The sequence below is a fragment of the Mauremys mutica genome, chromosome 6 (genome assembly GCF_020497125.1).
Source record: "Mauremys mutica isolate MM-2020 ecotype Southern chromosome 6, ASM2049712v1, whole genome shotgun sequence".
NCBI lineage: Eukaryota > Metazoa > Chordata > Testudines > Geoemydidae > Mauremys > Mauremys mutica.
In genome coordinates this window covers 88,109,920-88,136,531 of record NC_059077.1, presented here as the reverse complement: position 1 = coordinate 88,136,531, position 26,612 = coordinate 88,109,920, and the positions used below count along the sequence as shown (strand labels likewise).

Genomic DNA, 26,612 nt, shown 5'->3' with positions numbered 1-26,612 from the left:
AGTTTTCCAGACAAATTTTCTGCACTGTTCAAAGTGACTGGTCACCATTTGCCTAAGCCATTTTGTGAAAGCTTACCAGGTGAGGTACAAAATCCTTACCATGATCATAAGCAAAGTTTCAGTTTTCCATTGCCTGTTGAATTAATTCCATGGGGGCAGAATGGTACATTGGGATACTGTTACTGGTAACACCACTGATACTGGAAACTTCAAATTTTCAGTGTGTGATTTACCTTGTGATAATGATCCAGTTCGGAAGAGTGGGGCTATCAAGACAACCTAATCCTACGAACAAGTACAGGAGTTTGAACTGTAACCAGCTCTGAGAAAGTTATCATTGTTTTCCTTACTCAGCCTCCAGCTACACCACTTTCGCTACATGACTTTGGTATCCACAGTATCTAGCTAAAGGCATCTTTTCCACAGTATAGTAAGTACAGTATAAATATGCATTGTTCTACATTTGCTGAAAGGTGCTTGGTAAGCATGAGCAGTTGTGACACTTGCTGTAATGTGAATTTTGAACACTTCTGCTCATGAGTTTTTATAAGCCATCTTGCTTAATGCATGTTGAGAAAAAAATGTGCGTGCCTTTACTCAAATTCATTTTTCAAAAAATGTGCGTGCCTTTACTCAAATTCATTTTTCTAAAAATCCACCTAAGCGTTTCAGAAAAAGGACACTGACTTTTTTGGCAAATGCAGACATAAAACTTTAGTTGCTTTTATTACAATTAGTCACTATTTTACAAGAATTAGGTAAATTTAATATAAAAATACAGCTTTAAAATTAGTAGAGAGAAGTGAAATCTGAATGCACAAAGTTGAAAAGCTGAGGGGTGACAGTTTGAAATTAGGTCTTAGCTACTGATCCATTTGGCATGTAAAACAAAACCATGAATTTTTGCAAGTTTCTAACATTCTGGACAGAATCACTCTGAAAATGGAGACAGCCGGTAGCTTGTGCTTATCAATAAAGATCCAACTTCATCTGTGTGGGGCAGCTTCCTCCTGGCTCACTTCTGGTAATTTGGTTTGGAGGAAAGCATGCACCATTGGCCAGATCTTGTTGGTTTCTGTTCCAGAGAAAGATTCCAGTACACTTTTCTTCCTAAAGGGGAGACAAAAGAACAAATGTAAACAAATCAGTGTTGTCCATTCTATCAGCATCTCCACTTCAGAGTTGAAAGATACTTCAAAGGTTATCCAGGTGGAGGAGTATTAGCAACATTGTTGACATGTAAGAGTTCAGCCCCAAGAGCAACCTTCTGTTTTCTAAAAAGTAACTAGGGATGTCAAAGGTTTCATGCTGTTTCTGGAGTGGTACACATGAAAGGGAGAGTGAAGTTAGTGACCATATCAGATCTGGTCTATTCCAAAGGACAAAAAGCACTCTGACGTAGTCACTACAGAACTATGAAGAAAATGGAAACAAAGAATGAAGGTTTGAGTGGTAGCCGTGTTAGTCTTTATCAGCAAAAAGAACAGAACAGGAGTACTTGTAGCACCTTAGAGATTAACAAATTTGAGCATAAGTTTTCATGGGCTAATGAAGGGTCGGTCCTAAGGTAAACAGATACTACATAATCATTGCTGAACATAAAATGACAGACTGTATTTGATTGCCTCTAAAAGCCTTGTTTTAGGGCTATGTCATTGTTATATATAGCCCAGTGGGCAAAATACTAAATTTTAAAGTTATTTCATGTAAACAGAGTAAAGCTGTAACTAGAATTTGCCTTGGGAGTGTCTGTTTAGTTGCCACATAGATGTTCTGTCAATGGCATTATTACATAGAGTACACTGTCGTCATACTATGACTTGATAAAATACATCTGTGCCCTCAAGGAAGTCCACTGAAGTCAGTAAAACCATTGCTGACCTAAAGTACCCTCTCCAACCTCTTCTCTCCAGAGAAAGCACTCCCTCCCTGTCCAAGACATGCAGGGAAATTACTGGGAGGCTTTGGACTATTGAGTGACAAACAGTCAATGTAGTATTTGGGTAAATGTCTATTAACATCTACATCCATTATTACCCCAATGGTATTCATAAGATATCTGCACATTAACTAGAGCACCTTTGCTTAAAGAGACAGATTTGGAAAAACCCATCAACTATTCCAAGGCTTGAATACTTTTCTCTCCCCACTTTCCCCCTGCAGTGCAGCATACCATGTTCATATCACACTCCTGTTTTTAAAGTATCTGACTCAAATTTTGTATGTATTCACAAATTTTTCTACCCACTCATGTCTCATCTTACTGATTTTTAGCCCATTATCCCCTAGCAACTTTTACTACCCTAAGTCCTTGACCAGCCAGTGAGGTAAAAACAAACAATTGGCAGACATTTGATACAATGAAAATTCTGGGAAGAAAATAGCTACTGAAACAGAGCTCCACAATTGTGGAACTTGCCCTTGCTTTTGAAGTGTTGATCATTTTGATTGTTACTGTAAAGCTTCCTATGACTGCAGTAAAAGGTGCTATACATGACTGTACCTTTTAGTTCCTGAAGTACTATTGGAAAAGAGGTTTTAATCAAGTAAATAGGGGGATCTACCAGTAATATAACATATGCCATTATGAGAGGGAAAGTGACTTAAATGCTAAGTAGTTATTCACCAATGTGGTATTTGTGCATTAAGAGAAAAACAGATGTTCCTGTTCATTCTAATGTGGTGAGAAGTATTTTTGTTTATTTACTACTTACCGGTAATAGTCCAGAACAGGCTTTGTCTGTGCCTCATAAGCCTTCAGTCTCTTGGTAACAGTCTCTGGCTTATCATCATCACGCTGAACAAGTGGCTCTCTGGTAATATCATCAAGGCCCTAATTGTGGTTAAGAGCAAAATGGCTTTATATATCTGTTTAAGTGGACTTTGTGTTATTCTGTTAGTATCAATTTCTAGTTAGTCAAAGAAAAAACAGCTCTCAGCTAAACTAGAGGACAAGCTACCATCCATATCTTATCTGGTGAGACGTTTACTTTCAGCAGTTTACAAAAGATACTTCCTCAAACACCAGATGCATGGAGTAGCTGTGGTTTTCAGATTGTAGTAGAGGAGCACAAGTCAGTGAAGTCACATGTACTACACACAGGAACCTATGCATAGTGACCCTTGATGTATGGTGGAGCAGAATGGATGTCTAGAATTATTTCAGTAACGTCATGAACTGGCAGAACTAAAAGGCAGATATGATTTATGGTCTCTGAGAACAGATTGTAAAAGGTGAAGAGCAGCATGGCCATATGGTTGGAAGTTAGAATATGGAAGAGATGTTACAATGATTAGTGTACAGCAAACAGCATAAAAACCAACAGCAGAACATTTGCAGGAATGACCAAACAGAACATGGGCCTAAATAGCAGGTTTTTACTTGAACCTCACCTTGCACTTTCAATTTTTTTTGGAGGCACTTTACATCTTAAAATAGTGAGGTTGAGTGATTTAAAACAGCACTAATGTCTTCTCAGGCTACTGCTAACAAGTGGAAGTCATTAGAACTTAATCCTACATGAGATACAAGTTTTGCCCTCACTTACACACATGCAACACTCATTAAAGTCATTTTTGTGTATATCAGAGGACAGAATTTGGCCCAAAGTATAAGGGACACCAGGGGCGGCTCTAGGAATTGCGCCGCCCCAAGCAGGGCGGCACGCCGCAGGGGGCGCTCTGGCGGTCGCTGGTCCCGCGGCTCCGTTGGACCTCCTGCAGACTTGCCTGCGGAGGGTCCGCTGGTCCCGCGGCTCCAGTGGACCTCCCGCAGGAACGCCTGCGGGAGGTCCACCAGAGCTGCCTGCTGCCCTCCCGCGGCACGCCGCCCCAAGCACGCGCTTGGCGCGCTGGGGTTTGGAGCCGCCCCTGAGGGACACTGAAACCTAAGCGTTCTCTTAACAGTTTTGACTAGCCATTTATTAAGCTGATTTGACCTGAGAGTTATACTAGCAAGTAGTTTTGGAATTGTTTTTAAAATACTTTAACAAAGTGCACCAGTAGCATCCTGTGATAAGCATATCAAAAGTCAGTAATGAAAAAGCATCATGCTCTTATAAGGACTCTGTTGCATTTCAACCATTCAAGAATCCACTTCTTGATTTCACTCCTGTTCCAAACTATTTCAATGCACCATAATATGCATATTATAATTCCAGGACCTCTGCTTGAAGTAGGGAAAGAATGGGTTCCAGGTGCATTAGATAAATACAATCACAACTCACACTTAGCTTTACATCTTACAACTTAACACTTACAACATCTTTGGGAGGATTGAATTCAAGATTGTAGACTCTGCCACTAGCAGGATGGATCCAGCGTGCAGTGAGCCGTTGTTTAATGGTCTCAAATGGCACATCCAAGTTAATCACAGTATCTATCTGACATGTTTCATCCAAAGCCTCTGCCTGTGGAACTGTTCTGGGAAAACCTTTAAGGAAAAATAAAACTAGTAGGAGAGCAAAGGCAGAGTTACATTATTTAACACATAGTAAATGGCCTGGATCCAACATAAAAGAAACTGGTAGTCAGATAGCACAACAATCTCTACTCTGGAGTATCACTTTACTTGGGGTTACCTCACCCCCTTTAGTTTTTCTGGATATTGTCCTAGAGTGTCTCCACTCCCCTTTGCTAGCCCTCTCCTACCCTCTTTCCTCATTTCACTTGCCAGCTACCTCCAAGACAAAGTAAAAATCCATAGCTGCTTTTATTTCCTGTTTCCTCCCATTCATCTTTGTTCCATCACTGGCCACTTTGACTGGACATCAGATTTTGAAAAGTTCTCCACAAAATCCATTCTGAGCAGCCTGGGTGATCTCAACATTCATTACAAAACTGATTTATTTCCAAAGTAGTGCAAAAGTCAGGACTAAGTAGGGAAGTAACTGGTAGTAGCCATAAAGGGTCAAATTCATCCTTTGTGTCACCACTGAAGTTTACTGGAGATGTTAGTTTCCTTTTAAGCAACATAATCCCTGGAACAACAGGCTCTGCCCTAAACTATCTAGTGTCCAAAGTTCTACTAAAGAACAAAGTCAGTAAAAATATTTACTTAGATTGTATAGGAGTCTGTGGCATCATTAACAAAAACTAGAAATATACTGATTTTTTTTGCCCTTTCAACCATACTTTTGAATCAAGGCAATAGTTAATTTTAATCAAATTATTTCAGATTAATAACAGATCTGAGCAATGGGGTGTCTTTAAGATAACATCTTCATTCCTGAATAAACCTAATCTACCTTGAGAGAAAGAAGAGAAAGGGAACCAATGTCTCTGCACAAGGAGTTTAAGCACCTATTTCTAAAGCCTTGTTTACATGGGGCAATTGACCAGCAATAGCTACAGCAGAAGCAACTATTCCACTGTTGCTATTATTCTAGAATAAAAATTACTTTTCTGGAATAGTGTCCATAGGGTGAGTTATTCCAGTATATCTAATTCTGTTTTAGCTATGGCAGTAAATTTCCCCATGTAGACAAGCTCTAGCAGGTTTAAACTGAAGAAAGCCATTTTTGTGTAGTATTAGGAAATGGCAATTACTGCCCTATCACCAGAGTAAGGACAAATAAGGCAAATGAGCCTTACAACAAAGCACATATTGAAAAATCTGAGAAGGCCTTACAGCTAGTATTTCATCTTAATGACATGCCACAAAGCGAGGAACTGGTTCACTTATGCCAAATACTTCACTTTGTGTGTATATGTTACAGTCCTTCAGATCCCATTTGTGTTACAACAGGTAATCCTCTCATTCTATTTCCGAGATGACCTGTAGATGAGGGAAGGTGTCTAATAAATTAGATGTGTGAGAGTTGGGACTTGCAGCTCTATTGCTGACTCACTTTGTGACTTTGTCACTCAGCCATACTGTGCCTCTGTTTACTCAATTGGAAAACAGGTTTTACACTTCACAGGGTTGTTATGAGAGCTGAAGTGCTTCAAGACACTTGGATGAAAGGTGCAGTAAGTACCATTTCAGTGAAATCATATTTGACCCACTGCTATATCAAAAAAGGTACGTATACAAACCCCAAAAAGTATATGCAGAGGTACAATGAACAATGGATATAGTTTGAGTGCAGCGGAAAAGCATTTACAGCTCTGCAAAAAGAAACCTTACTCTAAAAAGGTCACTTCAGTGCCTATAAGTCTCTCCATCTGCAGTGGTTCAGTAAGCCAATAAACTGTTTTCAGCCTATGGAAACTCATACTTTGCCATATCAGCAGCTCAGTAAGCAACTCAGTCTGCCCTGGAGCTATCCATGATGAACTGCAGTTACAGAACTAAGGATTTTCAGATGAACATGTTTAGTAGACCAATATTATTTACATAGCATATAAACTCTATTGAACTCCATTGAATTACACCAACAATGATTTTGGCCTTAGGTCCCTGTCCCAAAGAGTTTGCAATCTAAACCGAGAGAGGACATGGGGACAGCATGTTTCAACTGTGGAGCCTTGCTTCATTCTGTCCAGTGAGGGCCAAAAATGCTGTCAGCTATACGGCTGCACATTCAGATTCACACTGTTGCAATTGACATCAAATGTGTCTAAAAGTAAGGCACAGATCTGAAGAACATCTGTCTTATTGAGTAGGTATTTCCTGCCCCCATTCACTCACAGGATTAAACCTATGTATTCCAACAAGATAGAGATCCTGCTGGGGAAAAAGACAAGCCAGTATGTAAACATGTAATTTCGGACTGCGTACATACAAGAGGGCACAACTGAATGTGTGAGTGTAATCTCAGTTTTGGAACTTTGTGGCTTGACTGTTTCACTTTGTAACTTTGCAAAAAAAATGGTTATACCCTGAAAGAATAAGGATTTTTTTAAAAAAGAAAAAACTTCTAGAACAAAATTTCTGCTATTTGTATTACACCATATGACCTAGGAGCCAGTGTCATGGACGAGATCCCCATTGTGATAGGCCCTGTATGAACCCAATACCATTTTGATCTTTTGCCTTCCATCCAAGAATCACAAAACCCTTTATTAACATTAATTAAGCTTCACACTATCCCTGTAAAGTAGAATACATACTATTATCCACATTTTATGTATGGGGAAACTGAGGCAGAGAGGCTGTGATTTCCCCAAGGTCACATAGCAGGTTAATGGAAGAGTCAGAAGCAGAATTCTGATTTTCTGACTCTCAAGACCCTGGCATAATTACTAAGTGTCCACTAATTGTCATAGAAGTAGATTGGAAAGATTTTGTCCCTTTCACATTTCCTGTTTTTCCTCACACACAAATGATTTCTCCTTGTATCTTAACTTACCATCCAGCAGCCAGTGGTACCGGTGTAGATTTTTCAGCTCATTCAACATCAGCCGTGTCATGAGGTCATCTGGAATAAGCTGCCCTTGATCGATGTAGGTCTTGGCAATGACACCGACCTCTATGGAAGCAAAACAAACATATACCAATGTAGCAATACCCCTCGCAGCCCAGAAATCTACAAATAACTGTAGGTCAGAAGCCTGAGGGTGGAAGGGTTGCGAATTATCAGTGATACACGTGGTATCTTTTAAAAATCTAAAAAAAAAAAAAATTCCCCCTCATTTTCACTACAACTTAAAGCAGATGCCAGTGAAGCTATTCACACTGAGTAAAGTTACTCATGTGTGTGTTTGCAGGACCAGGTCCTAAGACTGAAAACAGGAGAGTCACCAGTGGAGCCTCTTTAAAAAGGTAGAACAAACCAGGAAAACAAATGCACGGGGTCCAGTAAGAATGAAAGGGCCTAACTCGGCCTCATATTTCCTGTTCAAAAAGTTAAGGTCCTATTGACTATTTTTCTGCATGTAGTTTAGCATTAAGTTCTACAGTCTGGTGAATGTTAATGTCTTTTTCAGGTGGATGATGTTTTCACTAAAAGACAATATCTAAGTTCCAACTAGATGCCTCCTTGAGTATTTAAGAAAGCAACATGTGTTTGAAACACTATAGTTAGAGAATGTTATTTCTTTCAATTTATCCAGATTTACAAGGGAGTGTTTATAAGTGATATCTGCTTTCATAAATTGTTTGTGGACACTATTGTATTCACAAGGTATTGACTAACATTTAGTACCAGCACTCCCTCATTGGTTTGGTTAGATGGCAACCATTTATTATGGTTGATTTCTTCAAAAAACACAAAGTACACAAAACATGCCCTCACAAATTGCTATGTAAATATGCTATAGCTTAAGCAGAAGTTAGGGGTCTGATGCAGACATTATTTGATGAGGTCCTTTGGCTGATGTTATCCTGGTCAACTAGATCATTGGTTCTCAACCAGGGGTATGGATACTCCTAGGGGTAAACAGAGCTCTTCCAGGGGGTACATCAGCTTATCTAGATATTTGCCTAGTTTTACAACAGGCTACATAAAAAGCACTTGCAAAATCAGTACAAACTAAAATTTCATAGAGACAATGGCTTGTTTATAGTGCTCTATATACTATATGCTGAAATGAAAGTACATTTATATTCCAGTTGATTTATTTTATATTATATGGTAAATATGAGAAAGTGAACAATTTTTCAGTAATAATGTGCTGTGACACTTTTATATTTTTAAGTGAAGTGAAATTGGGGGTATGCAAGACAAATCAGCCTCCTGAAAGGGATACATTAGTCTGGAAAGTTTGAGAGCCACTGAACTAGAGGATCTTAATAGTCCCTTCTGTCCTTTAACTATGAAATTAGGACCCAGTCCTCGCACTGTAGAACATGATTGATTTTATACATGGGGGATTTTCAGAACTGGATCATGACTGTTCATTCAGATACTTACTTTCTTCTTGAGCTAGCTACAGGACCCCAAACAGGAGAGTTGTATGGAGATGGGAAAAAAACGAAAAACTGCAAGTGCCAAAACCTTACAATTTTTAAGATCTTGGCTGTAGTTCATCTAATTACAGTTTTCTGTATGCTTAAAGACCTAGGAGAAGGCACTCAAGTACTATGGTGACAATGGCAGTAAGCAAACCTGAAGAGAAACAGAAGCTTTCCATTTACAGAGTATTACTAGCTCCTTCCTTAGCAAGTCTCACATGCCTCGCAACTGATGCACTCAAGCACTGGAAAAAGTGGCCTTCAGGTTTTGTTTGTTTTTAAAGCAGCAATAGAAGGGCAGGAACATCTTCCTTAATTAAGGCAAAGTGTTCATATTCACAACTAGGCTTTGAAATAACACTTTCACTTAGAGATGGACATCAGCCACACCAATCAGGTCCAGATTTCAAATATCCCAAGTCTAGGAACGATCAAATTCAAAGTCATGGCAGTTTTAAAATCAAAACAACTTGAATTCAGAAACTTCTATTTCTTTGTGCCCATGCTACCCCTTTCCTAGTCCCAGGATGTGCTCTTGGCCCATCCTTCTCCAAAAGGCCCAGTTTTCCTTACTCTGCCTACATTGCAGAAAGATTTCCCTCACCATGATCAGCACTACACAGAAGGAAGAAGACATGGAAACCTGGCCCTCACGAGTTTAGTCCTGGTTAGCTAGATACAGTTACATGGGGTGGGAGAACATCTTCTTCATAAAAATGGAAGGCGAGCCTCTCTTCGCCACAGAATGGAGCTCCTAGGACCATATATTCCCCTCTGCTGGGGCCCTGAGGTTTTGGTGGCAGGGGAACACAAAGCAGGGGATTACACTCCTTTGCAGTCCCACCAGTTCCCACACAACAGCATGTGGGGCAATTTAGGTTTTAGTTGTATAAACTCACTCTACTTGATCTCCACGGTAGTTGCCCCAGAGCAGCCATAGGGCAGGAACTCAGTCAATGGCACTACAGTTCCTCAGGAAAAAACTCTCATGCATTGAAATTCCAAGTCTTTATCAAACAGTATTTTCTCCAGCCACCCAAAAGCAAACTGCAGAGTAGCCAGGATCTAAAAACCTCTCATGCAGGCACAAAGTGATCACTTTACTAATGGGGCCAGAGATGAAGGAGGGCTTCAGGAGCAGAGTACCTACAACTGAAAGCATTAATCTGCCAACTACTATACTAATCAGGCTAGGAATATATTTTTATACTGTCCACATCATCCTATATACACACATTTTGCAAAGACTATAAACCTTTGACTCAAATACCTAGTATCCTGTAAAGTTTCTCATTCAAGGGGTGTTATACTAGGGAAATGTAGCTGAGTTAAAGCTGGTCCTGAGTGTCTTATCCTGGAGGAGACTGTGTCACACATTTTAGAAATCCAAATATTCAATCTTCTCTATTCCTCTCATTTTATGCGAGTTCAAGTAATTTAGTAAACAGTGTCTACCACCACCACAATATCATGAAACCAGCTCTCAGTGCTAACATCGTGCGCTCATCATGCATATGCCTAGCTTAACCTGCTTTATTAGCATTACTGAGAGCTCCCCACCCTTGTTAACATTTCCATTTGCCACAACTGGCACGGATCCCATACCCACCCAGTTCTGGGTGTGGTTAGGGAAAAAGGGCAGGGACAACATACATTCCCCTACTGCAACTGCCAAGCAAGTAGTTGCTTCAAGACAGATTAAAAGTGTATTTTAAAATACACTTTTAAAGAATGTCAACTCTCCACCTGCTGCCATACTACTTTTATCCCGGGTGCTCTAGCAGTAAGGAGTGTGGGGAATTCCCATTAATGACATTGCAGGCACACACTACAGACCCATGCTACTAGCACGGAGGGCTGGATTCATCACTCTAGTGCAAGTTTAGCTATTTTCATTTAGCAATGAAACAAAGAGCAATTGGGACTGGGTTTTCATTTTTTGTTCTTTGGGGTGGGGGGGAGCAGGAAGGGAAGTGTCCGTACTGTGAGCAAAACCTTGCTAGTTTAAACCCTGCTGTAACACTGCAGCAGTGTCAGGAACACCAGGGTTGTCCTAGTGTTTCAAAAATTGGAGTGTTTTGCAAACTGGAAAGAGGATCTCAATATGAGAGGGTGGGGGAAGGAACTGGCTCTATTCTTTTATATACCTTATTTCTTTGCTGCAGCAGAGAACCATTGGCCTCATCTACACATGCAAATTGTACCTCTTATACTGATACAACTAAAGTGGTACACCCTCTAAGTGCAGACAGGGAAGGGGAATAAACTTATTACTCCTGGGGAGATTCTGTGCATATTTTATTTGTCAAATAATGCAATATAATCACATCAGTTTCAATTGTTTTGGTAATTTATTTAAACTACAATACAGAAAAAAGAAGTCACAATAACTATTCAGCATTTCCTAAACACATGAAAGTTAAGTTACAAACACTTGGTAACTAATACCCTGCATTCAAGTTATAACCCTGAATTTTCATTTAAATTACATTACAGAACTCCAAACGGGAGGGAAAAAAAGTAAAATGTCATTTTAAATTGCTCAGACGTTCACACATGAAAGTCATACAGTTTTGCTAATCATTATCCTGGACCTGGCTGGGTACTTTGAGAAGTGCTTGGTTCTGATTGTCCTGATATTTTATTGACTGCTTGTTAAAAGTTTTATTTGCCCTCAAAGTCTTTCCCCCCCTCTCTAAATGGGTAAGTAAAATAAATCCTGAGCTACTCTATTATGCCACTCTAGCACAAGAAAAAAGTGAAGAAGATCTGTGTGCTTTCTATCTGAGGATTCCCTTACTGTCATTTATAATAAGGCTCCTTTACATAACTCTGGCAATGTAGGGGCCTTAAAACTTTCACAGGTTTTATGCTCCTGGGAGAATTGACTGAGAATGCTCCTGGGAGAATTGACAGTTAACTAACAATAGAAACATTAACAATGTTACTATTTAGGCAGTCTGCTACATTTTTGCTTCAGAGAATGAGATCAATTAACTCAGGCAGGCTGCTACATTTCTGCCTCTACTCTGCCTCGTGCATAATAAAAAGCCCTACACTTCCATGCCAATAGAGTGACCAGACAGCAAGTGTGAAAAATCAGGACAGGGGTGGGGGTAATAGGAGCCTATATAAGAAAAAGACCCAAAAATTGGGACTGTCCCTATAAAATCGGGACATCTGGTTACCCAACACGTCAGTGAGCTGCAGTTGTCTCCCCCTCCCCAGCCCTGCCTCCCACACGCCCACGGTGATCAATCACCCAGGCGCACACACCCAGACCCCCTACCCTGTCTCTGAGGCTGCTCCAGACATGCTGGAACAGACGTGCTGCCTGGTCTGCCAGGGAAGAGGCACGTGTCCCATGGCAGTTTTTTTTTTTTGGCGTTTTTCTGAACGGGGGGAACAGAAAAATGTGGCCCATATGAATTCTGTCAGGAGTAACGTCTACCTGAATAAGGCTCTTTATGCCAGTATAAATACATCCACACTAAGGTCATGCTAACTGAAATAGTTATACTGGTACAAAACCTGCATGTATACGAGGCCATACATTTTTACAGAAATCTGGGCCCTGAAAATAATGTAGGACATGATCTGGTGAACTGTGGACCTAGAGCCATTATAATTCTCAGTTCCTGCCAAAAGCATAAAATGGATGTCTATTTAGAAAACTTCTGCAATAGTTTAGGGTGTCCTTGTGGGAAGTTACTGCACAGAGCCAACAAATTTCGACCATGTTCACCAGGCAACAGGTTGCTTAGCAACAGAGAAGAGATCACAAAATCTCCTCTCCAAAGCAGGAAAGCATGATAATAAATGCAGACTGCTCAGGACCCTCAAGAACATGCATTCAATAGGATTCTTCTTTTCAACAACTGAACCCTTGCCAACGTTTTTAACAGGGTGGCAGATGCTGAAAAGGCAAAGTCTAACTCTAGTTAACCTTCTATGGATTAGTAAACAGTTGTAAATCTTTTTGCTTTTCAAAATAAGACCTGCTATAGAATTGAGAAATGTGGGTTTTTTCCACTATTTATTTCTTTGTGGAAAACAAGATTGTTACCCCCAGTTTTCCTACACAGTAATGTTAAAACTTTGAGAGGCATTTCCAAATAGCCTCCCATCCATCCCCTTCCTCCCAGTTACCAAACTTCTTGAGTGTGCCATCTACACCCACTCTCTCGGCTTCTGTCTTGATACTCACTCAAGATGGCTCTGCTCTCCTCAAGGTCACCAATGACCTCCCAGTGAACAAAATATATAAGGGATCCAGATCTTGCTATATAACGCCTTCCAAAAGTCTCTTCTCTATTCTCCTTCTCCACTGTGATAGGCACTGTACAAATACAACCTCAAAGAGCTTACAGTCTAAACACAGAACAACAAAACAACAGGTAACTACAGACAAGACTGATGTAGGAATACAAGGAAACAATGAGACAATATTGGTCACCATGATAGGCAGTGATCGCATGATAGCACAAGAGCAGCCTAACCACTGTCCAGTTAGTTATAGGCATCATAGCAAATGAGAATTTTTAAGAAGGAATTTAAATAAAGTAGCAGCTTTGCAGGTGTTTACAGGGACCGACTTAGTGTGAGAAGTAGCACAGGAGAAATAACAATAGTGCTTGTCTGAAAATTTAACAAGGGAGCAACAGTGTCTGGGATCATATGCCGATCGGAGGTGGGAGTCAACACCTCAATGAGAGATAATAGGTACGGGGGTGGAGGGAGAGAGGGGGAAATAGGCCATGCAGGGCCTTGAAAGTAAAGACGAGTAGCTTATGTTTGATGCGAAAGAAAAAAAGAGAGCCAGTGAAGGGATGCAAAGGGGCCGACAGAGTCAAAGCAACAGGTAAGGAAAATGATCTTTGCAGCTGAATGTATATAAGTAGGGCAAATTAAAACCAACCAATTGATTTCATATGAGAGAGAGAGAATGACTTTTTTTAAAACTACACAACTACTTTTTAATCTATAGAACAAAATCGCGTAAGAAAAATTTTAGGTAATTGTGAAAGGTGCTAGATTAACTGCTCTAGTGACTGAAATCTTTTAGTTACCTCAATAGGTATAGCATCGGTAGTGCAAGAATACTTCATACCTACGTAACTCATTATAGCGTCAAAGTGCTGAAAATCAACGATTACCTATACACTCCTGTATAAACTCAAATTGTTCTGCCAAGACAACTGAAGAGAAGGTTTATATGCAAGTCAAAGAATGCTTAGAGTGTCCTGTCCACACTACAATCACTATCAATGTTAGGAATGTTTAGCTTGTCTTAAAAAGACAACCGTGTACCAATCTAAGGCCTTGTCTACACTGCCACTTTACAGCGCTGAAACTTTATTGCTCAAGGGTGTGAAAAAGCACAACCCTGAGTGATGCAAGTTTCAGTGCTGTTAAGTGGCAGCATAGACAGTGCACCAGCAATGGGAGCTACTCCTCTTGTGGGAGTGGGTTTTTTACAGCGCTCTCTCCCAGCACTGGTGCCTCGACTATACAGCCACATTAAAGCCACCGTGGCAGCACTTTAATGTTGGTAGTGAAGACTTACCATCAGACGCTGATGGGAGTAAGACTATCAGCTGACATCACTATTATTATTAGTCAGTATCCAAACACAGCGTAGCTACGTTTAAACCCAACTACTTACAAACAATTAAAATGTTAGTGTAGATAATACCCACATTTGAAAATTCTGCCCATTGTTTTTTAAACAGTCACTGCTGACACAGTTACAACAGCTCCTTGTAAACAAGGTAATATTAGGGGTTTGGTGTTTGTTTGTTTGTTTTTAAAGACACAAGACTAAGGCAACATTTTGAAAAGCAATTACTGATTTCAGGTTCCTCATTTTCTGGTAGGTGAACCTGAGACATCTTAAAGAGGCCTAATTTTGAAAGAAAGTACTTAGCACTTTCTGAAAAGGCAGACCTCTTAAAAATCATAGAATATCAGAGTTGAAAGGGACCTCAGGAGGTCATTTAATCCAACCCTTGCTCAAAGCAGGACCAATCCCCAGACAGATTTTTGCCCCAAATCCCTAAATGCCCCCCTCAAGGATTGAACTCACAACCCTGGGTTTAGCAGGCCAATGCTCAAACCACTGAGCTATCACTCCCCCATCAGAGTTTGGGCATCCAATATTTGAGGCACCTCAAAATCACTAGATACTTCTGAAAATCTTGGCCTATGTCACTAAAAAGTCAAATAATGTTTGGCTAATAAGGGGTGAGGGGCAGGGCTGGCTTCAGGCACCAGCCCAGCAAGCAGGTGCTGGGGAAGCCACAGGGAAGGGGCGGCATGTCCGGCTCTTTGGTGGCAGGTCCCTCGGTCCTTCTCGGAGCAAAGGACTTGCCGCCAAATACTGAAGCGGTGACAGTAGAGCTCCCGCAGATCACGATCACGGTTTTTTTGCTGCTTGGGGCGGCAAAAACCCTGGAGCCGGCCCTGGTGGGGGGGGGGGGGGGAGGGAGGAAGCTACAACCCATCCATGCTTACAAATACAACCATGACAGCAGTGAGCACCTTTAAATATTCCCTAACTTAAGGGGTCATCTCAACTCTTTTTTGACTTCCATGGGTGTTAGGACTCGGCCCACAGGAAACAATGCAGTATAGATGGAACCTCAGTGCGTGCTTATGAGACTTTTTATGCCTTGTCCAGGGACAACATCTAAGAGTCTAGGTTTAAGATACAATTTAATGTTAAAACCACTAGAACTAAACACTGAACAATATTCACTGTACTTTTACTGAGCACTGCTTTATGTCCAAGTGCTTTCAAGACATTAAAATCCTCTTATATAAATATTCCACAGAGATATTCATGCATTAAATGAGTTTCATGCCAGCTGCCAAAGCAAACACATAAAAAACCCTCTGCAGATGGATAACATTGTAAGAAAAATTAAGGGGAATGCTTTAACCTATACTGCATGTAGAGTCCAGCCACACTCAATGCTTCATCTATTTTTAACAAAACATTAGAAAGAGGTGAAACACAGATGACCGTTTTATAAATATGCACAATTAAGGTAATATTAACCCCATTTCTGCTGGTTCCTGATAAAGCTCTCTGCTGTAAAGCTCCCAGCATTCCATCTGTGGTGTCAGGACTGTACCTTACCCCACCTACCCAATGCAGTAAAATGGTTAAACCACAGTTCATCCAACTGTGGTCCATGGACTATAGGGACGGGGGGAGGGTGTCCTGTGGATAATTAGCTAATTGCATGATACTGTCTAGGAAAGGGAATTAAGGAACAGCTAAAAATGCTTCTAATAATACCACCATTACTTTTCCCTGTAAACTGTGACTGTAGTTGCCACAGGAATGTTATGTGATCACGAATAAGAAGGGACATGTTTCACAAGATAATTTCTCTATTAAGATATGGTTCATATGAGAAAAAGTATGACAGCCCTGAATTCAACAAAAAGCCTTAAGTCATCAGTATCACTGCCAAGAAGCAGTGTTTCACTATTATGAAATGTGACTGCTTAACCAGTTATTTGGGACACTAAATCTACCCCCTTACCTCCAGATGATTGTGTTTCTATTTAACTATATGTACACATCAGATTTGTTTCTCAGCACCTCAACACTTTTTAAGTATTTTATTTAATTTAAACACATGACCAAAAAGGCCCCCCTGCATTTCACCAGTTCAGCTCTCCCAATTTTTTGCGTCCCTTAACCAAACTCCCCTCTTACCAACCTTTGGAATCTCTGAAAGGAGGAGCTGTTGTCTCCTTCTGGACTCACTCTCTCCCTCCCAGTCGGTCTTATTAATCATATCACGCATTTATGTAGCACCTTCTGACCCAAAAGAACCCAATGCACTTTACAAACTGTAACCCAAGTCTTCAGAAGTCCCCCTGCTAATTGTGATGTCATGCCATAATGAGGGCAAGGCGAGTGAGGCACTTGCCTCGGGCGCACAAAGCTGAGGGGCACAGAAAGCGGTGGAGATATTTATAACTTGGGTGATCTCCCCCCCCCCCGGCCCCACCTGCCACCCCCCGCACCTTCCCCGAGTGTCCCTGGGCCCCAACTTGCTCCCCAGCCCCGCCCCTCCCCTGCAGCTCCATGCTGCCTCCCTGCAGCAACTGCTGCCGCAGGGTCCTAGTGCCCCCCAACTCGACTGCCAGGGCAGACTGACTCTGAGCCTGCCCTTCCACCTCAGACCCTTCCCTTTTCCAGCGGGACCCTCCACCAGCACAGGGGGCCCCCCACCCGTCACCACTCCTGCCCCATGCTGGGCAAGGAGGCAGCCCCTTCCCTCACCCCCAGTGAGGCTACAGTCAGGGGCAACAGCAGGGGAGGAGGTGCACGCAACACCCGATGGCACCCACTATGGGGGAAGCAAAGGAGATTCCTGGACCTGAGAGGGGCCCCAGGAGCACATGCAGTGACAGTGGTGGGGGTGAGTGTGCTGCTGGGGGGTCAGGGAAGGGGAGCTCCTCCCCCAGCGCTTGCTGCTGCCGGCAGGGAAAGGGCTGGGGGGAGTCCTCCTCTCTGTCCCCTGTCCCCGGAGCAGCCTGCCTGCACCCCAAACTCTTCCCCAGCTCTGCCCCACCCCAGAACCCACACTGCCAGACAGAGCTTTCACACCCCCACTGCACTGAGCCCCTCTGCCCTAGCCCTGAGCCCCTCCAACACCTCAAACACCTTATCCCCAGTCCCAGGCAGAGCCCTCATCCCCCCGCACCTGGACCCTCTGCCCGAGCCCCTCCAGCATCCCAAACACTCATCCCCAGCCTCAGACAGAGCCCTCATCCCCCACACTCCTACTCTCACCCTGAGCCCCTCCCACACCCCAAACCTCCCAGCCCCAGACAGAGCCCTCACCCCAACTCTCGCCCTGAGCCCCTCCCACACGCCGAAACCCTCATCTGCAGTCACAACCCACAGTCCTCACCCCTGCACCCCCTCCATCTGCACCCTTCCCATCTCCAAACTCCCTCCCAGAATCTGTACCCCCTCCCTCTGCACCCCCTCCCATCCCCAAACTCCCTCCCAGAGCCTGCACCCCAATCCCCTGCCCCAGCCTAGGGCCTGCACCCCAGACCTCCTCCCTCACCCAAACTCCCTCCCAGAGCCTTGGGCAGGTCGGGGGGGCCGAGTTTGGGCGGGGGCGGGTTCTGGGCACCACCAAAATTTCCACAAACCTGCCACCCCTGATCCTGCCCTGCAGACCTGAACTCCCAGCATTCTCAGGACACATGCTGATCCCTAGTGGCCACTGCTGATATCCAGCACCTCCCTCGTCTCTTAACCTGTGAGTCCCTCTCTGGATTGGAACTGGACTGGAACCAAAGACCATCTTGGAAGCAACTTTACCAGCCCAAGCAGCCAAAAATCATGAGTTTGACCCCCCAAAATCACAGGCTCTACCGCCACCGCTTCATTCATTCTTCAGCAATTCGGTGGCAGGCCCTTCCCTCCGAGAGGGACTGAGGGACCCACCACCAAAGAGCCGGCCCTGGGGGAGGGCACAATTTTATATTCTTGCCTTGGGCACAAAAATACCTAGTTATGGCTCTGTTCCAAAGTCAATAACTTGGGCCCTGGTTTTTAGAGCACCCAAAACTTCGACTGAAGTCCATCGGAGATGTGAGCACTCGGTACCTCTGGAGGAAAGATATGCCAGGCATCTCAAACAGTGGAGATTTGTTAACAAGCATGCAACTGTTTCACCACTGAAATGCAAACAGCTGGCAGCAGGAATGGGTGGACCACTAGCATGCAACCTGAGTAAGAGAGTTATGGCCAAGGACACCCAAGCAAACTCTTCACTGAGTGCAGTGAACGCACGCCACCACAGGCTATTTTGATTTACTGATCTCAGAAGGACAAAGGGCCCACACAGTCCCCGAAGGGAATTCAAGTTCAGCTCTAGGCAAGGGAGCAGGGGACAGCAGGATCCCCATTACCCAGACACCTGTGGCTACAGCCAGTTCATTCAGGCGTAAGGAGCTGGGCTGTCACTACACAGGGCAGCTCCTAGCACTCCCGTTCCTTGGCGACAGGATAAATGCCACAGCCAGGGGTGGGTAGGCTGGGTACACGGGGTCTTACTGGACTTCGGATCCTCCCTGTGCCAGCTCAACCATCCCCCCTTTCAGGGTCACTTCACCAGCCAGCCTCAGGCTCTGCAGGGCCCGCAGCCTCTGGGAGGAGACACGGCTGCTGCTGCCGCTGCCTGTGCCCCCTGCCAGCCAGCCCGCCCGCCCCTACCTGTCCTTCTCTGCAGGTGGTCCCGGAGCAGGTCCCCGCTGGAGAGGTGCTTCAGGGCGAAGCGCTTGACGATGCGGGAGGACACGGTGCCCTTGCCGGAGCCCGGCGGGCCCATGATCACGGCCCGCAGCAGCTGCTGCACCACCATGCCGAGCCGCCGCGCTAGGGCGCGGGGAGGGAACCGTTCCGCTGGCCGGCGCCCCGGGAGCCTCAGCTGGGGCTGCAGCAGGGCTAGTGCCGCGGGTGCGGGCTCAGCGGGAGGCAGCTGCTGCTGCTGCGGGACCGCGCTGCACTCGCGGGGCCAGGAAGTGGAAGCGCTGCCTAGAAAGCCCAGCCCAGCCCCTCCTCCCCGCCTCCAGCCTTCCCTTCCCCGCTGCAGCAGGGCCCCCCCGTCTCTCCCCCTACCCCAGCCAGCAGCTCGAGCTCCCCCCGAGCCCACACTCCCTACAGCAGGCGGCCCCGGCCCTTCCCCGCTGCGCTGGGCCTGGGAGGTTGCAGGCTGGAGGCGGGGCGGGGAAGCTGGTAGGAGAAAGTGGCGCTGGTTCTAAAAGGCGCCTCATGCCCCATCGAACACTCACACGGCAGCCGAGGGCAGAGCAGCCCCTAGCTTAGCTGCTGGCCCTGGGTCGGGCTCCCTGGGCTCGTTGGGTGACAGGAGGGAAAGAAGAAAAGTCGGAGGGAGAGAGACAGAGGCAGGAAGGGAAGGGGGAAGATACAGAAGGAAAGAAAGAAGATACTGTCAGGGCAGGAAAGCGGGCAGCTGTAAAGGTGCCCTCCGCGGGTCATGAATCAGTGGCACAGTTCAAAAGGACTTGCCAGGTTCTGAGTGGGAATTAACAGAGGAGATAAAGAGGGGATTCCTGATTAATTTCATATCAACCCTATAACGTTGCCCCCAGAGTGAAAGTTTTAGCACTGCTCTAGTCATCTCCTTGAAGGCCTTGGCTGGGACATCATGCTTGGCAAACAAGTCCACTATTCCAGCTAAGACAATGAAGCACTGCTGTACAACAGTTCACAGGCTGCAAGACAGCTCTGTGTCCAGGGAACTAAGTGAAGCAGCTCAAGAAGCAAACAAAGATGAAACTTTTCAAGACAATAATTCTGGCACAGAGACAAAAAACGCTGAAGAGGTTGCTGTCAGTCCGATATTGGATGACTATGCCATGTGGCAAATGGTCTTGGGTTAATATTTTCATAGCTGCTAAGAAAATGCAGAAAAGGGTGGGTGCCAGTGCACAGGGCCGACGATGGGGGGCGTAGCCGGTACAAATTACAGGGGCCCGGTGGTCCGGAAGGGGGCCCGGGACCTGGCTTCATCGGCCCTGTTTAGCTGGTCTGCCCTTGCTGGGGGGCTCAAAAAAAATTTCACCGGGGCCCAAACCCACTCTTGGCGGCTCTGCCAGTACATAGTTTTACACCAGTTCAGATGACAAAGGGCTCAGAGGTAGAGCCACTGCACAGAGTGGAGGCAGTCATCTGGTCGTGGGCTATAAAATAGGGGTAAATATATTACAAAAATCAGCTCTGTAATAAAAAACATCATTGACTCTGCCACAGGCGAGCTCCTTGTTCTAGTGGGGTTTCATCATAGCTGCAACATAGAAGGATAGAGAGGAGGCAAACTCACATAGGATTTGTTGTAGTGCAGTACATCATTGGTCCATCAAAGTCTAAATTAATTTATCTATGTAATTGTGCAATCCTGTATGTAGAAGAAAAGTATTTTTCCTGACACCAGCATGTGCCTGAAGCATGAGATTTGATTACCCTTATCTTAACATGCTAAGTAACCATTAACTAAAGTTTAACTTGGTTATGTGCTGAATGCCCTTCTCACTGCTGCTGGGCCTGCTCTTTACTCATGTGTAAAACTAAAAGCTATAGGACCAGGACTCTTCTTCAGAGCATTAGTCACTGTTTTGGCTTTTGCTCTTTACACAATAGCATAATATAAAGAAACTACATGGGCCTGGGGAATCCATATAACCATGCTTATTATATAGACACAACATGTAAGGCCAGCTATACTTCTGCTTTGGCTGGGTTCAGAGGTCTTCTAGAACACAGAACACAATGAGAACCACTAAAAAGCTCATAAACTATTTAAAGAAATAGGATATTCTACATTAATATAGCCCCACAGTTAGGTCATTCTTGGAATATGCAGAGGTCACCTTTAAAACCTTTTTGACCAAGTGGTTCCTAGATTTACAACTTTCCATTGGCAGTACATTTACAATTTGCAGTTAAAGGTTCCTATCAAATATTCTATCTGAATCCACACATTTTAATAACTAATGCTTTTACATATCTTTGAAAACAGGGTATAACATAAAATAATATAGAATTTTAATGCAAAAAATCAGTTATAAAGCTGCACTTCAGAATCTGTATAAATACACTTGCAGGTAACAAACAAGATTTAATGGCCGAGTTGTTATTTTCTTTGACATGGGGGGGGGAAGGCTCTGTCACATTGGGAGAAAGCAAAGCCCTCCTAAGAATTTTCTTAATTAGCTTGAATATTTCAAATAATTAAACAACCAACCAAAACATAAGCTGTCATTCTCCAAGCATCATGTTTCTGAAAATAATTGTATATCTTAAAAAATCAGTAAAGGTAAGTTTGTAATAACCTAGTATTCTAAGAATAAATTATATTAACAATTTTGTAATCTACATTGAGGTCTACCTGCTACGTCCCTTACCCTCTCCTAGGCCCCTGAATGTCAGTCAGAGATGAGGGAATGGGACAACCCTCAGAGCCACTTTCCTCTGTAGATCCAATCATCCCTGGACTCCTGGTCCCAAGCACCAGTGGGGTGCCAGGCAGGGGAAGGAGGATACATCTTTTTGTTGCATAAGTATAGCAATACATTCATATAGCATCTGTTCCTTTCGTCACATAAACTTGCCAGCTGAGCTGTATTCTGCAGCTTTCTTTCCAGGGACCCTCTCAGGAGCATCTTATCATGATTTCTGACACCAGGATACCCTGGCTGCCGGCAGAGTGAGTCAGTTGTGGGACATGCTAGTGTCGTAAAATAGTAGTCTGGAAAGACAGCAAATTATTTCCCTTTGTTTGGATATGGCTGCACATGGAACTGACACTAGGGATTTGTATAACAAATGACAGTGAGAAGGCCTTGGAGGGTAACAGACAGCAATGGGATGAGACAGAAAGGGCCGCAAAGAGGCAATGTGTGCATGGGGGGGGGGGGAAGAGAAAAGAGAAAGAACACAAAGGAATAGAGTAGAAATGAGTGAAAGAGGAAAGCCGAGAATATTCTATGCAAATCAAGATTTATGAGATATAGATTTTCTTAGGATTGTGTAGTTGAAAACATCTGTGACCCAGCCGGAAACATCTGAAGCTCATTTATGCAGTTGTTCCATATGAGCAATTCCTATTGAATTCAATAGGAGTCTGTCTATCTTAACAGAAGGTTAAGTGACTTGATTACAGTCTACAAGTACCTACACAGGAAGCAAATATTTAATAATGGTCTCTTCAGTCTAACTGAGAAAGGTATAACACAATCCAATGGCTGGAAATTGCAGCTAGACTGGAAATGAAATGAAAATTTTAACAGTAATTAATTATCAATTGGAACAATTTACCAAGGGTCATGGTGGATTCTCTATCAAGGACAATTTTTTAATGAAGACTGGATGTTTTCTAAAAGATCTGCTCTAGGAATTATTTTGGGGAAATTCTATGGCCTGTGTTCTACAGAAGATCAGACCAGATGACACAATGGTCCATTCTGGAAGGCGAATCTATCATCTCTTTCCTTATACTAATCATTTTTTTAGCCACCAGTAGCTGTATAATTAGTGTCCTAAGGTTCTGCAAAAAAAGTAGTGAATATAGCTCAGCTGAAAAATAGAAAACTGTCAGTGCATCAGACTTCTTCCTCATTAAGTACAGTCTAGAATTCAGCATTATATGATTTGGAGTTTCCACAACCACACATTTCTGAAATGCAAAAGAAACATGCAGAGTTTTGGCTTAACTTCATGAGTTGGAAGCAGGGAAGCAATTGTTGCTTTGTCAAGAATTTGTTAACTAACATGCTTGGCAGTATCATGTGCTTAAGAATTCGTACACATATAAAGCTACATTGCTTTAGATCCTCAGAAACATGATATCAGAGCACTTAAATTCTAATCTCTCTATAAAGATATTTGTGTAATTGGAGGAGTTCCAGTATTTCACTTGTCTTAGGCATTGTGTACTATAGCTAAGGGTGAATTAAGTCCCAGTTAAGTCCCAGGCAGACTGCAAAGAGCTACAAGGGTATCTCTCAGAACTGGGTGATTGGGCAACAAAATGGCAGATGAAATTCAATGTTGATAAATGCAAAGTAATGCACATTGGAAAACATAATCTCAACTATACATATAAAAGGATGAGATCTAAATTAGCTGTTACCACTCAAGAAAGAGATCTTGCAGTCATTGTGGATAGTTCTCTGAAAACATGCACTCAATGTGCAGCGGCAGTCAAAAAAGCAATGTTGGGAATCATTAAGAAAGGGATAGATAATAAGACAGAAAATATAATATTGTCTCTATATATAAATCCATGGCACATCCACATCTTGAATACGGCGTGCAGATGTGGTCGCCCCATATGAAAAAACATATATTGGAATTGGAAAAGGTTCGGAAAAGGGCAACAAAATTATTAGGGGTATGGAATGGCTGCCATATGAGGAGAGATTAATAAGACTGGGACTTTTCAGCTTGAAAAGAGATGATTAAGGGGGGATATGATAGAGGTCTATAAAATCATGACTGCTCTGGAGAAAGTAAATAAGGAAGTGTTATTTACTCCTTCTCATAACACAAGAACTAGGGGTCACCAAATGAAATTAATAGGCACCAGGTTTAAAACAAACAAAGGGAAGTATTTTTTCACACAATGCACAGTCAACCTGTGGAAATCCTTGCCAGAGGATATTGTGAAGGCCAAGACTATAACAAGGTTAAAAAAAGAACTAGATAAATTCATGGAGGATGGGTCCATCAATGGCTATTTGCCAGGATGAGCAGGGATGGAGTCCCTAGCCTCTGTTTGCCAGAAGCTGGGAATGGGCAACAGGATGGATCACTTGATGATAGGGTGACCAGACAGCAAATGTGAAAAACTAGGACAGGGGGTGGGTGGAGGGTAATAGGAGCCTATATAAGAAAAAGACCCAAAAATCAGGACTGTCCCTATAAAATCGGGACATCTGGTCACCCTACTTGATGATTACCTGTTCTGTTCATTCCCTCTGGGGCACCTGGCACTGGCCACTGTTGGAAGACAGGACACTGAACTAGACAGACCTTTGGTCTGACCCAGTATGGCCGCTGTGATGTTCTTATGTTCTAATTCCAGCTTCCTTTCTGAGACCCCTTTCTCAAAAATTTCTCAAACCACATTTAAGTGAATTTTTCCATGCTTTATCTCTGCCCAGAGATTATATTGTTTGGGGAAAGTTTGAGCCAAAATCAGGCCAGCATTTTTGATGTACTGGGTGCTTTAAAACACCCTTTTCCCCATGTGTGCAGAAATGTTGTCCATAGATAACAAAAGAATGGCTTGGGAGGATGCAGGGGAAGAGGGAAATAAGGGCCTGGAAATCAATGGGAATCTTTCCACTGATTTCCATCAGGTTTGGATTAGACCCTTAAGCCTGGTCTACACTAGGGGGTGGGGTCGAACTAAGGTACGCAACTTCAGCTACGCGAATAGCGTAGTTGAAGTCGAACTACCTTAGTTCGAACTACTTACCTGTCCTCACGGCGCGGGATCGAAGTCCGCGGCTCCCCCGTCGACTCCGCCACCGCCGTTCGCGGTGGTGGAGTTCCGGAGTCGATGGGAGCGCGTTTGGAGTTCGATATATCACGTCTAGATGAGATGCGATATATCGAACTCCGATAAGTCGATTGCTACCTGCCGATCCGGCGGGTAGTATGGACGTACCCTAAGTTTGACTGTTGATCATAGTTTTGTAGATGCTTGGAAAACCATATGTATAAGCCAGGCTTGAAGAAAATTGGTCCAGTGCATTTTAAGGATGAATGTTTAAAGTGGGAGATTTCACACTAACAAGATAGAATTTGCTATGAGTGGTTTTGCTTGTTTGTCATCCTAAAAAGTTTGAGCAGCAAATGTGAAAAATTGAGATGAGGGTGGGGGGTAATAGAAGCCTATATAAGAAAAAGACCCAAAAATCGGAACTGTCCCTATAAAATCGGGACATCTGGTCACCCTATTTAAGGTTGATCATCCATTCAAAGCCTGTCAAGCCCAAGAGCTCCAGATCAAGACAATTATATGCGCTATTTGGCATTCTTACTCTGTTTAAAAATAAGGACATTCCTTGTAGATAGGAGTGTCAGCTCAACATCCAGGTTGAGAAATCAAACAACCACTCAAAAGACAGGAAACGCAGACTAATGAACCACCTTACACTTGTTTCTTTGTTCTTATGCCTTGAATATAGCAGAATGAAAAGGGGTTACACCACCGTCTCCTATGGATCAAAGAGAACCAAGCTGCTCTCAGGAGATCACCTGGAAGCAGAGCCATCTTCATAGAGAGTGTCTTAATTTCTTAGGGCATGATGGACTGTGTGAGGAGTAAGGACTTGTCTACATGTGGAGTTATTCTGGAATAGCTATTGCTCTTTAAATTCACACCCTACCTTACTCCAAATTAATTTTAAAGCGTAGACAAGCCTTAAGGGTATTTGAACCTGGGCCCCAGCAAAGCTCTCACAAATACTATTGAGATCAATTTCCTCTGGCACTGATTCAATCTCAGTAGAGGATCTGAAACAAACTATGATTTATCTTATGCTTCCATTTTCAGAAGGTCACCTATTGCATGTAAATTTAATTCTCCAATATCTGAACTATTATAAAGCGGGGGACAACAAAGGAATGTTTGAATGGTATATTGAACTCCAACGGGGAAAGGCAAGGACATTCAGGGTTAAAGGTGATCCTCAGTTCTACACATAATAAACAGACACAGCGTGATCTGAAGTATCACAAGTGTTGTGATACTCAGGAGCAACAAAGTTCAGAAGGGACTGATTTTTACCTTTATCTTTGCATATCTTGGTCTTTGTAGGATTCAGTCAAACCCAAAGAACATATCAATGATTTTTGCATGCAAGTTACCTCAATTCAAGATGAAAAATTGCCCCTTAATGAAATGTAAATGAATCTTTAACATAGATGTCAACAACATTTTGGTCAATAGGTGTCGCTAACAGGACATTTAAAAATGCGGTTGCTCATTGTAGGCATTTTCGGAGGCTTTGATAACCATAAAATTATTTGACACAGGCCTTCTTTCTTCTATTTTCCAGCCTTTCTTCTTGTATCAAAGTTCTTTGTGGTACCAGGTTATCCACCCCATTAGATGTTTTAGGTGGGCTGCCAGATAATATTTGACAAAGTGAGAAAAATCCAGTCCCACAGATTATTTATCTTGCAGGTAATTTTACTTGATTC

The 26,612-nt window shown here is 43.2% G+C and overlaps 2 protein-coding genes across 4 annotated transcripts in view; one reads left to right on the top strand and one right to left on the bottom strand.

Moving 5' to 3' along the window:
• RCL1 (RNA terminal phosphate cyclase like 1) overlaps nt 1-26,612 on the top strand; it is a 103,097-nt gene that overhangs the window by 15,958 nt on the left and 60,527 nt on the right. The gene's annotated exons all lie outside the window — the stretch shown is intronic.
• Nucleotides 708-19,414, bottom strand: AK3 (adenylate kinase 3). 3 transcript variants are annotated; one of them, XM_045021907.1, is made up of 5 exons: nt 19,092-19,414; nt 7,293-7,412; nt 4,260-4,432; nt 2,715-2,833; nt 708-1,110 (listed from the first exon to the last, which is right to left on the bottom strand). In XM_045021907.1, exons 1-5 carry the CDS (start codon nt 19,237-19,239, stop codon nt 987-989), a joined length of 684 nt encoding a protein of 227 aa, XP_044877842.1. In that variant the 5' UTR covers nt 19,240-19,414; the 3' UTR covers nt 708-986. The 3 variants fall into 3 exon arrangements, with proteins under 3 accessions (XP_044877842.1, XP_044877843.1, XP_044877844.1); XM_045021908.1 differs by lacking the exon at nt 19,092-19,414 and adding an exon at nt 16,570-16,590; XM_045021909.1 differs by lacking the exon at nt 19,092-19,414 and adding an exon at nt 13,044-13,062.